The sequence below is a fragment of the Bacidia gigantensis genome (genome assembly GCF_019456465.1).
Source record: "Bacidia gigantensis strain McMullin 20006 chromosome Unknown contig_134, whole genome shotgun sequence".
Classification (NCBI taxonomy): domain Eukaryota; kingdom Fungi; phylum Ascomycota; class Lecanoromycetes; order Lecanorales; family Ramalinaceae; genus Bacidia; species Bacidia gigantensis.
The window spans coordinates 1,471,421-1,487,370 of NW_025408593.1; the positions used below are offsets into that span (position 1 = coordinate 1,471,421).

At 47.5% G+C, this 15,950-nt stretch overlaps 4 protein-coding genes across 4 annotated transcripts; all 4 read right to left on the bottom strand.

Annotated features, from left to right (window-relative positions):
• Nucleotides 1-43: 43 nt before the first annotated feature.
• KY384_002197 (uncharacterized protein) lies at nucleotides 44-2,903 on the bottom strand (the record flags this gene model as incomplete). Its single annotated transcript, XM_044810723.1, has 2 exons — nucleotides 44-2,260; nucleotides 2,319-2,903. 2 exons carry the CDS (start codon nucleotides 2,901-2,903, stop codon nucleotides 44-46), a joined length of 2,802 nt encoding a protein of 933 aa, XP_044672697.1.
• Nucleotides 2,904-5,579: 2,676 nt separating this feature from the next.
• Nucleotides 5,580-7,007, bottom strand: KY384_002198 (uncharacterized protein; the record flags this gene model as incomplete). Its single annotated transcript, XM_044810724.1, has 2 exons — nucleotides 5,580-6,097; nucleotides 6,515-7,007. The coding sequence occupies 2 exons, from the start codon at nucleotides 7,005-7,007 to the stop codon at nucleotides 5,580-5,582; spliced, it is 1,011 nt and encodes a 336-aa protein (XP_044672698.1).
• A 691-nt stretch (nucleotides 7,008-7,698) lies between these two features.
• On the bottom strand, nucleotides 7,699-8,202 carry KY384_002199 (uncharacterized protein; the record flags this gene model as incomplete). Its single annotated transcript, XM_044810725.1, has 1 exon — nucleotides 7,699-8,202. The coding sequence occupies one exon, from the start codon at nucleotides 8,200-8,202 to the stop codon at nucleotides 7,699-7,701; it is 504 nt and encodes a 167-aa protein (XP_044672699.1).
• A 4,239-nt stretch (nucleotides 8,203-12,441) lies between these two features.
• On the bottom strand, nucleotides 12,442-12,879 carry KY384_002200 (uncharacterized protein; the record flags this gene model as incomplete). The annotated part of the gene is made up of 1 exon (XM_044810726.1): nucleotides 12,442-12,879. The coding sequence occupies one exon, from the start codon at nucleotides 12,877-12,879 to the stop codon at nucleotides 12,442-12,444; it is 438 nt and encodes a 145-aa protein (XP_044672700.1).
• Between the last annotated feature and the right edge of the window lie 3,071 nt (nucleotides 12,880-15,950).

Sequence of the window (15,950 nt, forward strand, 5' to 3'; positions counted from 1 at the left end):
GTTTCAGAACTCCATAGTAATACATGTACAATGACTAATTGAATTACGCACGGCATTTGCTGGAACTCAGCTCTTCAACGACAAGCGTCCGAAATCGCATCGGCATCTTGTCAAAACCTCCTAGAGAGGAAGTCGTCTCTAAGGTTCCGTCAAGACATTTCAAGACACTATCACGATAGGATGAACCCATTGACGGCCCTAGACGCAATACAAGCTCCTCCATAGTGGATTCATCGCCGTTGCATTTACGTACAGCTCCTGGATACAGTTGCCAAATGCCTATCTCCAACAGTAGTATGCCTAGGGCATAAGAGTCGTGGTGCATTTGAAATCCCTGGCTCTGAGACCGATATTTCGGATGCTGATAGTAGTCATCCTCTTGTATTCCCGCTGCGGGTCCATCGCTGTGTGTCAGGTCCCGATCAGCACGACTTTGTGCAAAACCAATGAAGTAGAACGCTTTAGGATTAATTGGATCCCCCTGCTTGTCATAGAAGAAGATTATGTTGGATGCTGAGATATTGCGGTGTAGCCATGACACAGAATGTAGCTCAAACAGTGCGGCTGCAAGACTATGGGCAAGGTGGAAGCGGTCTTCCAGGAGCCAGGCCATGCTCTCGCTTTCGAGAATCTGGCGTAGGGTGATGTATTGCTCAAGCTGGCCATGCGGACCGTTGGGCAGTTCATAGAGTAATCCCGAACGTAGCTCAATTGGGTGGTGGTAATAGCCACGACACCGCAAGACTTTGTATATATCATTAGCTGCTGAGATCGAGAGCAATTTTGTTATCTCTTGTAAACGTAAGGGTGACGTTGGTTCAGGCGCAGTGTCGATCCCGAAAAAAGTTGTGTCTTCAACAAGAGCTACAGTATGCTCACGAGGAGTGCTGGACATGACCTGCACTTTGGAGATCTGATCCATTCCTGGCGAGGGGTCTAGTTGAGAAAATTCGACAAGAAGATTTCCGTCAATACGTTCATTCGACCTAGATGGCATAAGAATTCGTCTCCTTATGTCGACTTTTCTTTCCGTGTGCGCGTCGAATATCTTCTGGCTAAACTTGTGCAACTCTTGGAGCCACCCGAAATCTTTGCTCTGGAGCATGATGTGATCCATGTACGCCGAAGCGCTGGCACGTCGTTCGCCATCTAGAGCCTCCAGGAGGCGATCTATGCGGTTCCTAGCAGGTAAGAATGCCTTCCTTCCTCGATTAATATGGCTCTCTTTGAAACTGGCGACTGTGCTTTGCAATGCTTGTAAATGGTCCATCGTGGACGCAAAGCCGCCATAAGACGTATCTACGAAAGATCCCAGAAAGTCTGGAAAATCCGAATGCGTGATTTTGACTGCTAAACGCCATCCTTGGAACCTTACTCTCTCGACATGGACGTGGGTGTAGTCACTCTCGCAAGCCTGACGGAAGGCCTGGTCAACCGTCTGGGACAATAAATAGATTATCAAAGCTCGAATGTGTATATCGACAGCAGCAGCTCTCGGTCGCTTGTTCTTCTCCAGAGCAAGCAGTTTTTGGATGATTTTAGAGAGGCCTTGCACGAAGGCAGAGGGATCAAGGTCAAGTTTAGTAAATTGATCTATTAGACCCTTATTAGGTCTGTCATAATCATGAAAGCAATGATGCGAATACTGCGGCCATTCTCTTCGGCGCTTACTCTTGAGCTGCTCCAGCCCATCAGGACCATCCTTGTAGTACACTAACAGCATCAGCATGATACATCCAAATGCCCATATGTCACTCGAACGCCCGATGGGATTTCGGATGAAATCTTTGCCTTCGTGCTCAGGCGCCAAGAAGTCTCCCAGAACATTCGGTGCTGTAGAGCTAGAGGTCTCCTGGCTGTCCACAATTCTGGATAGACCGAAATCGGCCAGGAGCAATCGCTGACCATCCACAAGAACATTCGCAGGTTTGAGGTCGCGATGGCATCCTATCAGGCGGAGATTTCCAGATGTAAATTCGTGCATTGTTACCAATGCCGAGGCTAATCCAGACACACCCATAAGGACAGATCTATCAGATTCCATTATCGACCATTGAGATGGCATCTGACGTCGAAATAATTGTTCGAGGTTTCCGTGACTTGCAAGGGGAAAGATGAGATTGAAGCTTCCATCTTGTACATATGCTGACAATAGTTGGACAATGTTTTCGTGCCGTATTGAAGACAAAATACTTAAGTTATGAAGCTCCTTAAGGAACATCTTTTTCTTGACATAGGGATGAAACTTTTTGCGAACCACCTGCAGTTCCCGTCAGTAAGTCTTTTTGCAAAATACTCCGGACTTTGATTATACGTACTCTACCACTATAACCCGGCTCTGCTTGGTGACCTTGCTCAACATAAATCTCTGTGACAGAGCCGAACGCTCCTAGTTCGTCAAAGTGTCTTTCCGTCTCATTAGATCGGAGTGGCAGTATGACTTCTCGACTGAACTCGACTGGAGAAACTATACCAAGGCGAATGGTAGGTGCAATGAAATGCCATTGCTCGTTAAAGAAGGATTTCGCATGATCAGGGTCGAGCTCGCAAAGGTCGAGACTCTCGACAGTAAGTGGCAAACGGTGATCAATATCAGAGCCTGTAGAGTTTCCATACCTGATGAGGCTGACGATGTAATGTAGATAACGTAAATAGATCGGATCGAGGTGAAATAATATAGCAAGCGTTGCCGTCGCCTGCGCATGAATGGCATCCACAAGACCAGGTCGGTATTTGACCCCAAATTTGCCACCATCCTCAGGAGTTGGAAGGTTGCTCTCGTCTGCAAGCTGGGAAATAGTGTTCCTGTCGAGTAATTTATTTATCGTAGGCCTTGGTATATACCATTGATCGTCCACGTTCGTTTTACGAGCATCACAGAATCGTGCCGACAATTTCTCCATCTTGATACAGCTGCCATAAAGGAAGATTGCTCTGGGATTCGTCGGTCCAGGTAACAGATTCGATTACATAAGATCAGTAAGCTATAACGCTGTCAATCTCTTCCTGCATCTCATTAGACCGCTTCCTTGCGCAAAACTCTACGAGTATTTAAGGGATTTTCAGTAACCTGAGTCAACCCTCGTTCAACTTGCAAGACGTAGCTATCGTCAACAACCTATTGCAATGATTAGAGAGGCCAACATCTCTTACAGAGGGTTTGACACTGCCGACCTCGAGGGAATATCTTGACCCAAACAGGTTTTTGAGTAGTTGCACCAAATCTGCTTTATCGATGTACCGATTTGAAAGGACTTGGTTCTGCATGTTGCGAGGCAGCAACAATATTGAGTCGGCCTCCCTTAACCTCGGATTTGCACCGATCTCTGGTATGTAGATGTAAGGTTGAGTAATGAAAGAGCAAATTAGTGGAATCGGCGAAGTCCTTCCTACCCCGCGGACATAACACGTCAGTGGGCTTATTAGCAGGCAATGGAGTAGGCTGAATAGCGCCCTGCATAAGAACAGGGATCTAAGGGAAAAGCCCCGCGCACAGCCCGCAGCTGCTGGCTACATGCCCACAAGTAGGCTGAGATGGCGTCCTGCATAATGACGAAAGATCTGGCATGTTGCATGGGTCTTGCGAGATTCGTATTCCAAAATATCACCGCACTTGGTATCTTTTGCGGTATACCCTTCTAGTTATTCATCAGATCATGGACTCTAGGCGACCAGGACCCTTCTATAAGCAGGCATTCGAAGATGCTGAGCATATCTTCAATAGAGAGCTCGAAAGCGTCCGTGTCTTGAGAGCGCCGTCTATTCAGACTCCAAGTAATTCGCCCTCGCTGTTGGAGCGGGTTATGATCAGTAATTTCGAGCAGATGCGAGCAGAGACAAAGGTGCGGTCTCTCTTAGATTGCGAGACAACGAGGTTGTACCATATGCCTGACGGCTTGCGGAATTAGGCCAACTCATCTCACCGCCAACGATCTCTTTAGTGAGTTTCTTCTATGTTGAACTCCAAATGAAGACTCATTCACCTTCACCTAGCTTGGTATCCCGGAATTCAAGTTGGTCCTGCCTCAATACATCTCTCGAGAGTTTCCGTGAGCTCGTGGATGCCTATGAATTCAGTGATAATGTCTATGATGTTGTTCAAGCATTTGGGCGGAGACAGAGCGAGATCCAGCAATTTCGATGGAATGGCTGCCGAGCATTGCTCACCCATACCAAACGCCACAATTATGGCAAGTCTTTAATCTACTGAACATGCTTCCGCCTACTGATGTGATCGGTAGAGATATGCTACCGAGTGCAATATCCAGTTCGAAACAATCGTTCCCGGGGCGATCCGTTCTCCATGCGCCAGACAGGCATTTGTCACAAAAGATTTGGAACACATTCCTCGGCTTGGATCGTACTTCAGCCAAGCCCAGATATGGAAGCCGATATAGAAATGACGGTTAACGATCCAGGACTGCTTTTTACAATCGATGAAGACCCGATGCTTCCCCACTTGATCTTTTTCTCTTTCCAAAGTTCCAAGTGGGATGATTATGTGGAACACCTCCGGAAAGAACTGGAGCCCCTGGTCAGTGTATCGCAAAACTTTGCTATCCAATTAATTCTGAGACTAGAATGAAGCAGCGCACTTCTCTCGGGTCGGCCGCCAATGCAAATATTCCGAGTCCGACTATACGGTTACTTTTGCAGACTGCCAGAGGTTGCGAAAATTCCAGTGGAAGCTTGCCCAGATAATTCCGGCCTTGGATGGCAATATTGCAGCGTTGAGAGTATGCGAAGAGCGCTGGAATGAGTTGGATGACAACCACGTTGTGCATGCTTCCTTGGTCAAGGCTCGTGGCTTTATCTCTGAGGTTGAGTTTCATAAAGAGAGTCTGCAAAAATTGGCAGAACAGTCGAATCGATCCGCGGATCTGGTATTTTCTTTTTAAATCCGTTGCCTCACCCGATTCACTAATATCACATGCTGACTTTGCCTGTTTGAATAGCTCCACAGAATCCTAGATTTTCGTACTAGCGAGCAAATGGAAAGAACCAGCGCGGCAATGTGCCACTCTTTGTGTACCCTAGACTCACAGGCCAAACAACTTAATGTCCTTGGCACACAAATTGACAGAGATTCCAAAGTCATGAAGGCTCTGACATCGGTTGCGACTTTTTATCTCCCCGCTAGCTTGGTCGTCACAATTTTCAGTTCGAATCTCGTTCAATTGGCTCCGACAACATCTTCAGAACGGCCGAGCCACTTCCGAATAGCTCCCCAATCATGGCTACCAATCACGGCCACTCTATTGCTCATGGTTTTGACTCTGATCTTAGTACGACTTCTCGAGAAGGCCTTTGGGTACGGTAAATTGTGGGGTCGTAGGTAAAGAAGTATTGTTAAGAAGAGCGTCGTTGGCGCCGTATAACTTGAAATTCATCATTGTAGAAGCTTGGCTTCTGTGCTCTTGAAGTACTGTTTCTGCGCGCTCGCTGCACAATATTATCTTTAGGTAGAAAGATTGATTCACGGTATCCAAATGAAGGAGAAGAATATAAAGAAGCGATCTTTCATCGATCTAGACATGTACATCGGCGTTACTCGAGTATCGACTGTCACGTTTGTAATTCTAATTCTCATGAGAAACTGGGTGTCGTCGATGTCGTGCAGAAGATCTAGACCCGCTGTTGGCAAGTCTGATTGTATCATCGTTGTCGCTTCCAATGCCCCCATCAGATTCAACATCAAAGTCATCAAGTTCGTAACCACCGTTTGAGTCTCTATCCGCGGAGCGATGGACAAGTTCGGGATAAGGCTTCCGTTTGAACCAGCCCCCAGATACTAACCATATGACTTGAGCTTTGCCTTTTTCCATGATCTGCTTGGTACTAAAGTTGAAGACTCTATCGAGCTCTTCCAACTTGTATCGACTAGTCTCGGGCACGAAGCTATCAGCCGGAAGGTCAGTCAGCTGCCTCAGACTCTGAATAGCGAGTACGAACAAGATGATTAAGAACCATCCAATAAGATTCAGGATCGCATAGAAGCCAAAGCTCCCCTCGTAACCCCATCTAGCCTGCATTGGAGGCCAAGTCAAAGCCATCAAGGAATTCAAACCCCAATATATACCAGTGAGAAGACCGACTCCTAGATATTGTCAGCACTTTCTAGATAGCTTCACGGTTGTGAGGCTACAAGGAGACAACAAATTGAACGAGCATTTTCATACCTGTGTCCCTCAATTCCAGAGGGAGACATTCGGACGCATAAACCTAATGATTCAGCCTTCTAAATGGAATTCAAGAGGGGTTCACATTTTGTCTGCTTACCAGTGGCACTGGACCTTCTCCAATACTGTAAGCAACACAAAAAAGATATGCAAATGTGACCACCAAGGCGTGTTGATATTGGGAGTTCGCGCGGAAACAAAACCCTGTAATGAACATGAATGCACTCATCAACGGAAATGTCGTGATCAAAAGTAGACGACGGCCAACTCTGTCAATAAGGAAGGCTGCTATTATTGACATGCCGAAGTTTATAGCACCGAAACCCAGAGAATACTGTTGATACGTGAGCGGGAGTGCGCTCTTGTGTCCACAGCTGTACGTACACTGAGAGCGGTGTTATCCTTGCCAACGGTAGCTTTATCCAACGAATCCCAGAAGACTGAGCTGGAATAATATGCGAGTACGTTTACCCCACACAACTGCTGTAATGACATGACAATTAATCCCGCTGTTATTGCTCGACGACATCGGGCTTGTCGGAAGAGCTCTAAAATATTTTCCCGCCAAGGTCTCCACGGTAGCCGTGAAAACCCTCTGTCTCTGTTTGCTTCCGGGTTATATGACTCCTCACTTATCTCTTCCATGCGAAGCCAGGCGTCAATAAGAAACAGGTCTCTCGCTGCTTGAAGCTTAGTTTGACGGAGCTGTCTTAGTGCGTGGAAGGCAGCTTCATAGTGTCGCTCAATTCTTAATGAATCAGGCTGTGGACGTCTCTCGAGGCGCCGCGCTTTGAGAAGATGCCAACGCGGAGACTCTGGTAGCGCCATGGTCAGAAAGAATAGTACTGCAGGAGCCACCATCTGCGAGTTTAGTTAGCAATCTTTAGATACCAAGACTGAGAAATTGAGAGACTCACAGGACTGCCGATCATGAGTCGCCACCTATATTCCTAGTACCGTTAGATTGGTTTAAACCATGCGCGTAGTATCTTACCCCTAGATGCCTGAAAGCAAACGTGAATGCATATCCGAGCATGATCCCAAGGGCCGTGTACATTTGCCAGCTCATGACCAAAGCGCCTCGAATTTCTTCCGATGGCACACTTTCCGCTGCATAGATCGGAATCGTCGCAGATTTTGGACCTATTCCGAAACCAAGGAGCAAACGACAGGCTAGGAGCTGCTGCCAATTCTGGCAGAATGCCTATCCAAGGCAAGAGGTAAAGGAGAACACACAACAGACCATGATAGCACCTCTCCGGCCATAAAATCGATTGAGGGGCTCTGTTAAGCTGTCGAGCAGGTCAGCACCTGACTTGGAGGGTTTGGCACAATGGGCAAGCAGAAGAGGTCAATGTCAATTTGGTTCTTGTCAGAGTTTTGGACTTCCATTAACTTACGTGCAAGACAAGATGCACATCAAATATGGTGCAGCATTGACAAGTCCAATTTTTACAGGGTCTTCGTCAATGTTGAAGGTATTGCGATAAGTCAGTTGGGCTGGATTGCATGTTAGATGTTATGACGACTCCCCTTCATCGAACTCACCTCCATTGACTGCACTCTCGTCCCAGCCTTGTATGGCGGCACCCAAAGAGCAGCACAGAATCAAGGCATGAACATGCCAGTTCTGCCGCCTATAGATCTGCCATCGCCCTCTGTCACCTTCGCTTTCGAGATGTCTGTACATGTACTCCCGTCGACGGGTAACCTTTGTATCGGTGTGGTCTTCCGCCCGAGCTCGCTCTCCGTCACTTGCATCATCGTTAGGGTTACTCGATTTTCTGTTGAGAAGGTCCTCTTCTTCGTGCATTCTTTTGAGGTGCTTTATTTGTTCTGTCCCGAATGGTCGACGAGCAAGGAAGGCGCCAAGCCGAATTTCTTCGGCATACTCGTAGAGAGCTGTCCTCTTGAGAAATCGATCGATACTCCTGATCATGTCGCTGTGGGTAGGAGTTGGGTCGAATGGTCCTCCCACACCAATTGATTGCGTTGCAGCTGACCTGGAGGCGTTCGGCGCCATAATGAAACCTCGAAGGGTCTTGATTCTGGGCGAGGAATGTATCAACTTAGAATTTCCAAGTTGGTCAATCTGTCGTCCTTTAGCGAGTTTATAAGAAACGAGTCGCCACCAACCGATGAAGGTCTGCAACATGCTGATAAGGTGTGCATGCTTCAGCCTTGTCCTTGCAACCTTCGATTTGCTCCGCGTTAAAACGCTCGGGCGCTTTGGTACACTCTTGACAAGGGTATATCAATACTAAGCAGCGCAAGAGGGCGCAGCGGGATGCGGGCGCGTACAAAGGGCCAGTCGGTAATTGCAAGGCTGGGAGAAAGTCGCAAATGGAGCCAAAACGAGACTTATGTGAAACGAATATCGTTACTTCGTACGTGCGGCCGTCACGGAGATAGTCTTGCGAGGCCATACATTGTGTCGTCGTTGACCAGAACGATCAACACCACTAAACACTTCTTGTCTACCGCACGAAACCATAGAACTCCGTCGTAGCTAGACAAGTCACGTAGACGCATTATTGTAGTCGAGGCAGAAGCCTACAGATACATAGACTATGACAGGAATTGTCTCAAAGACGGCCACCAAGGCTGACCGCGGGACATGATGAGAGGTCGGAGTTCCAATGAGCAGCTTTTGAAACTTGCGTTACAGTCATGTTGCCCCTTGCGTCCCTCGATCATCCATACTGTTGCTCGCAAAAGTCTGTGTTCTGGGAGGCTGGAATGACAATTAAGGGTAAGAATTAGGGCTACACTCCCGAGGGTCCTAGCGTGGTTCTATCCGGCACTAAGTTTTGCACCGTTTTCAGCCGTCTATTTGGAAAAATCATTTGGTGAATTCATCAGGTGCCATATTGACAAGCCTTCACTTTGTGTGAGCGATTTCACACAGCCTGCAGCTCGTGTACGCGCGTCTTGATAACGAAACGGATGTCACCCTCCCAAACATACCGCGCCGGGTCTCCTGATAAGGCTCTGACTGCGAAAACGTTTGACCCATGTTTCACGACCAGCCTACTTCCTCGTTGCCATCGAGGCAACGAGAGCATTATCCGTTTCACTAACATCCATAAGATGTCCTGTTAATCGACTCGGACCTTAGCCCTCGGAGAATAGCGTGCGCTAGCTTGTTGCAAAGAATCTTGCAAGGCCTGTTGAGGTCTTTCAGTGTGAATGCTGTCTACGAGTGGAGGGGAAAAAGTGTATACCACTTTCAGTCAGTACAACAAGCTCCCAATAACTGGGGTTGCAAAGAGCTATTGATCCATCCCTCGTGGAATCATTGAAGCAGAAACATCCGACTGTGAAAGGCCTTTACGATGAAGATTTATACAGGTCAATTGGACGTGCCACTCATCTTCTGAATTCGAAGCAATAGCGTACCTGGCTCGCTATGCTGATATGGACCAAGAGCAGGGACAATTGCGGATGGAGAAGAGAGTGGAAAGGAATCCTCAAATGCGTCATTTGCAGTATAGCCTAGAAGTAATGGATCCCTTCACAGGGATTTAGCCCGCTTTTCAGCTCGGGAATTCTTGCAGGATGGTGTCGTTACGTTGTCTTGGGTGATATAGTGGTTCAAGTAATCAAGAAAGGCTCAAGTGCACTATCAGAAATATGAGGTACATGTGCGTGACATATGGGTGCCCAACGCTGTGCCTCGCCCAGCGGATGTGTTGCATAAAGCTCACGTCAGCACCTCGGCTGGCAATCTGTTGCCCTTTTTGTCGCCACCAAGGCAATCAGAAGCGTATCGGAACCATTGGGGCAAGAGTCCTGCCTAGAGCAAGTCATAGCCCTCCTCAAGATGGGCCTCATCAGAGTACCTTGCAAACAATAACCACGGCCGCGCGGATACCTTGCAAGTTTCTCTGGAGGTCTGGATTCCTAAGGCACAAGAAGCGGGAATCCTAATGCCTGCTCAATTAATCGAAGGAGAAAGGGCGAGAACGCCTCTATAGCGATACTTGACATAAGAATATGTTACTCTTGGTCTTCGTAACTTATCAGCTGTTATCACCATTTCTCCAGTGAGCTCTTTATGTGAATTGTGGTGTGTAATTGTTGCTAGGCTTGGTATCCACGCCCAGTGCTCTTCGACTCTACGTTCCTGACAGGGTAAGGGGTTCCCCCTGCGTTGTCGTGGCAGGACCAGGAACACGATCCTGTCAGTCGATTCAATAACATCCTGTGGGTCTTTCGTCGAACACAAGGGCTGCATTCGCCTCAGCCTGCCGTTATCTGGGTCTCATTAAATACAACATGCATGACAGAAACTTTGGAGATCCTACGGAAACACGAACTGGCTAATGGGCTCAGGATGTCGTCTTCCGTGGGGATACTTCCAGGGGTCACCTAAGAAATTGGGCGCTTTTGGTTTCTCGCCAAGCAATTAGGCATTCATTCCTTTCAAAGATCATGCTTTGGACTTGATACTCATACCAATCGCCAACGTATCATGTGGTGCTCGGTGGTCCGTGAAAGAGAGTCCTGCAAACCTGACTTTTCTGGAATCATGAATCGTCGAATGTGAAGATATTAGAACGTATTTCACATCATGTGACTAGCTTCTGCCTTAACACATTTCGAGGCGAGCCCCCAGCAAGTGTCTTCGAAGTGCGCTTTCTTTGTGAGAATGGGCGGCCTCGTCACTAAAGAAGTACATGATGCAAAGGAAGAGCCTTATGGATCATAACCCCTTCACCTAGAAGCGGTCCTTAAGTTCGCCGGTCGGGGTGGTGACCTCAACCTGTCGCCAAAAGACATTGATGACAAAAGCGACGCAGATGCGTTTACCAAGGTTCTGATCTGCATTCAAGTCGTGTGATTTGCTAAGCAATGTGCTGCACGATTTTCTGTAAAGCTTCCGGTCAGTCTGCTGGAAATTCATACAGTAGTGCACGTATTGTGTGCCCTTGGCAATGTATGGTATGTGGTGGAAAGTCAGCCGACGAAAGCCTAACCAGTGATTCCAATAACAGGTTCATTAGAAATCTCACAATGTCTCCCAAACTGTCAACATAAGATATATACGACCGTCAAGACGTTTCAATGCCCTCGCTCGAGTCAACTGGCCTGCGTGAGGTGCATCCAGAGGTTGGCAATCCAATTTTCGAGGGGTCGAGATCGGTGTCCAACCACAATCCGCAGATTGCACCGCATGATACAGCACACGAATCGATGCACACCGTCCGACGTAGCATATCCTACAAAGCCGTAAATTGTGAAGTGCTTGTAAACTCGTATAGACGTTCTTCAGACCTCGAACAAGACATCGCATGTGGTCTTGTCCCGGACCGGCGACCCAGCTTTGGGATCGACCATTCTGCGAGAGACGACGATCGAAGGTGTTCCCTAAGAAGCTCCGCGAATACTGTCACGCATCTCTTTGAAGACGACCATTCTCTTCGAATTGAGCTTGCAAAGTCAATGAGTCCGCCGAAAGAACTGAATCGCGCAAGGAAAGCAATTGCGCAACAGAGAAACGAGCCTGGCATTTGCGTACTACAACCATCAACATCAGCTGGTCCTGAATATGAAGCAGAGGCCTCGCTGAGCCTTCATCATCCAAACTACGTCAAGTGGTCGCTCTTGCATATTGCATCTGACCCGTTGCCGCCGCATGCAGCAGGAATCCTGTCGATAGTATACAGGGTCATCCACCTGGCAGCCTGGAATTTCAGATTCCCCTCAGGTACCGAGCAACTCTTGTGGAAGATCGCGAGCATCATTATCATAGCCACTCCACCGCTCATATGCTGTTCAGGTTGGCTTAAAAAATCGCGCTTTTCAAGCCCATTATACAAAAACGTTGTCCCGTATTCAGGGTGCATGATGCTCACACCCTACGCATTTTCACGAATTTATCTTCTTGTTGAGGCTTTCATCAGTCTACGTCACGGACCCTCGGGAGTTTGGGCTACCATGCCGTGGGGTCAGGCTATGCCTCATTTGTGAGGAAGACCGCGACAGGAACACATGATATCTTAGGGGTGACATGATCACGAAGACTTAAGTACACATTTGTGCTCTATCTGCTCTCTAATTTGAACACATTGTTCATTACCCCTTGACACTAGACCGGCTGGTTTTCCAAGTATCTTTGCCTCAGTCGGTAAGAACCGGTGATTTGACAGGGAATCTTCCTGTTTCCTCCTTATTTCATGATGTTTCATACCTAGACAGCTTCGAAAAAATCATTCACTAAAGCGAAAGCCATCTTGCATATCTCATCCTTTGTGCAGCTCTACACATCCCTCTTGAGTGGACCGAGTAACGCGTATAACGCGATCAAGTCCGCTTCTCCTTTATCAATGTCTTTGATAAGTTCATCTTTCACAGGTAATGCTACATCGGGTTGATCATTGACAGCGGCGACCAGGCTTTGGGAGAGCGTAATCGACATTTGAATTATGGCTGCTAGCTCTTCCCCGCTTTGGGGCTGGTCAGAGGCATTCTGTAATGACTGTGCTTCTGACTCTTGAGTGGTGAGCTGGTCCTCCAAGCTTTGCAGCTGCGGGTCAGGAGCTTCGACGTTGTCCTCCACGGCGCTGATGATGATGTCCAAGATTCCTATTACGTTCTCGATGACATCTCCTAGAGAGCGCTGGTCGAGAGTGAGCGGCCTGGAACAGATCGTTGTGACCAGCGAAAGCATTGAGAAGAGTGTTGCGAAGAGCTTCATTTTCTTTGAGGTTGAAGCGGACTGTCTTAGCAAGCGAAAGAACTGGGTGTGAGTGGGTGTGAGTTTCAGGAGTGGAATAAGCAAAGCGTGAAGAGACAGGGGAAAGTTATCAGGGTAATATGTCCTTAATGAACGACTCACACGACAAAAAGTAGCAAAAGATCAGTCATGATGGATGGGTGCTAAATCCAGGTGATTATGTGCGCCACTCAGCGGCACAATGGTGTGGTACGGTGTTGATGTAATGGAAGACAAATGATTTCTTCGACTGGGTGCGAATTACCTTGAACTCACTATCTTGCACGACGTTCGACGCTTGAGGATCATCGGACGAGAGGACGAGTGTATGTAGCGAAATGAATCTGGTAGTTCATCCAAGACCCACGAATCAGACCTTTCACAAGCCTATACACCATTACCTTCTTGCATCGACCACGGCCCGTAAGCGTTGAGCCTAAACCATCTTTGATCATGGCTGATCCCACTTGATCGTAATCACCACCTTCGCGTTGGGTGGTGGTGTAAAGACTACTAGGATTGGGTGACGATCGCCGAACCTTTCCGCCACTATGCTATCTACGCTAGTCTATAATTTCATGGTCGTGCAGCAATCATTCACCAACGCCGGCTTTTGAAAGTCCACGGAAATGCAGACGGCTCTTGGAAGGCGAGCTGCCTCTTGCCATTTAACCCTCGCAATGGTCAAACGTCATTGAATTGGACACGACTTTGACTAATCGCAACATTGAGACGTGGGTGAAAGTACGAGAATGTTCCTTAGAACCCGACCTCGGTTTACTTGACGACGAAGACTAGCCGTGATCTTTCACAAGAACTCTTTGAGTTTTCAACATATTGTCAGCTGTGCTTAAGAAGTCGAGCAAACTGGGAAATTGTTTACCCCCCGCATTGAACGAGGCAAATCTGAGGCCAATGTATTCTTGATCCAAGAAATTGATTTTAGCCAGCTACACTATGGGAAAAGCCATACGGTAGCCTGTGAACATACTCTTAGACATTTGGCGGGAGGTTGGTGTGAGGCCGCCCTTAAATCCTATTAGATAAGCGATCGCACAGCCCATGAAGACGGCAAGATCGACAAGAAAGGCAGCCATGGCCTTAGTTCTAAAATCATTGAAGGATGTATCCGCGAATCATCCAAGGTTTTGTCCTTTTTGAAACAGAGATTAGAAAGGATGGGATACCAATTCTTGACGAGGCCACCAATGGCATGCGGGTCGCGTCGTGTCAGTGACGTGGCCGACCATGAGCCGCCTGTAGTATTCGATAGGAGACCCCCTCCATCCTCTGGTCATTTACTACGCTCAGACGGCTGTCCAAATCTTGTAGGAATCCTGTTCTAGAGAAGGCAAGGACCCAACCTCCACCAATAATGAGAAAGCCAATGCTTGGGAATTGGGCAAAATGACTGCTTTTAAATGTCGCGATGCAATAAAATGTAAAACTCTTGAAGCTTGAGTCTCTCGAGGTTTGATATAAGTGTTGGTGACAACAGCCTTCCCATACTTGACCCAGCTGGCTTCTTGTGTGCTTAGCCCATTCGCTGGACCAAGCCACTGATAGTCTGCCGGATAGTCTACATGTACAGGCGCGTAGCTTGTTGATGATATGTTGGGGATGCTCTTGCCGTGAACACCAGCTATGATCCATGTATCAAACCAGATTGTAGGTGGCTAAATTCGAAGCGAGAGCTTCTCCTTTTCTTCCCTCCATGAATCATCCCTGGCACCGCGCTACTTAAGCCTTAAAGCCACTTGATATTTATAAATATCAAATAAAAGCCTAGAAAGCGGTCGTCCCTCTAATAGTCAGTCTAAGAGATGTGTGGTTGTGATCCTCCGAACCTGCGAGAGGGTCAAGTTTGAAGGAAGACCACGAAGCTCTGAATAATTGAGGGATATATTCAGAAAGGTCGTTGGTATTTGGAATATCACTTGGCTTCATCTCAAAGCTGCTTCAACGGGGGTTAGGGCCCACAAAAGCGTGAAGTGTTCCTCTTTCAACTTAGTATCGGGAAGGAGCTGGCAAAAACTACCTCTATACTTCAGCGATAGGGCTTTCATATCATGGACCAGGCGTAGACCGCAGTGCGTAACGCCGTCCATTTTTCGACGATAGCTCCCAGATGCTCTTAGCTCCTACCCACGTGTCTCTGATTGATCGCCTGGGCATTTCACTAACTTAAAGGAAACCAGTGGTATTGGTGTCGGGCAATGAGGTGGATTGTCAAGGAATGGGAGGAGTGCTATCTTGGAATGGATCATGATTGGATGCTTCTCATTCTGCCCGGGCTGCGGCTGAAGACTCGATGTCTTCAACATCCCGCCTTTCAAATTTCCTCTGTCCATCTCACGACTTTCATTTCCTATGTCAGTGTTGTCAGTGTTCTCAAGGTACATTTTGCGGCGTAATGAATTGGTTTCTGTCGTGAATGTGAGCACGGCCTGGTCGAGTGATAATATCCAAATTGCCTAGGCCTGACACTTTTGCGGCTCTGGTTCAGTATGCGTCTCTTGAGTATCGCTACTTTGCAGCTCAAGGAGTTTTTGGGCTCGAACATACCCAAATACGCTATCTTATTGCATCGCTGAGGCGATGAGGAGGTAAACTATAAATATTGGCGAAAAGGCACTTAGTCGGATGTTGATATCTCCCCTAGGCCAAAAGTCTAGAGACTATTAGAAAGCCTGCTATCTTGCCTATATCCAATATCGGAGGGTCCTAGTGCTATCAATATTCGGAACTTTTGCCAGCTAGCTGCTCAGAATGGGTTCAACTGGGACTGGGTTGATGCTTGTTGCATTGGCAAGAGGAGCAGTGCAGAGCTTTCAGAGGCCATCAACTCAATGCTGAAATGGTGTGAAAAGTGATTGTCCACTTGTCCGATGTTATCAAGTCTCACGAAGAAGAGCAAGTACTGCAAGATAGACTAGTGGTCGATCTTCTATTTCCAAGTTCAAATTGTAAAGAATCTAAGCTAGGGAATGATTGGCTGTCAGGACATTTGTCAACGCTGTGGGAAAAGCTCCGTGAAAGCTCTTGATTCACCC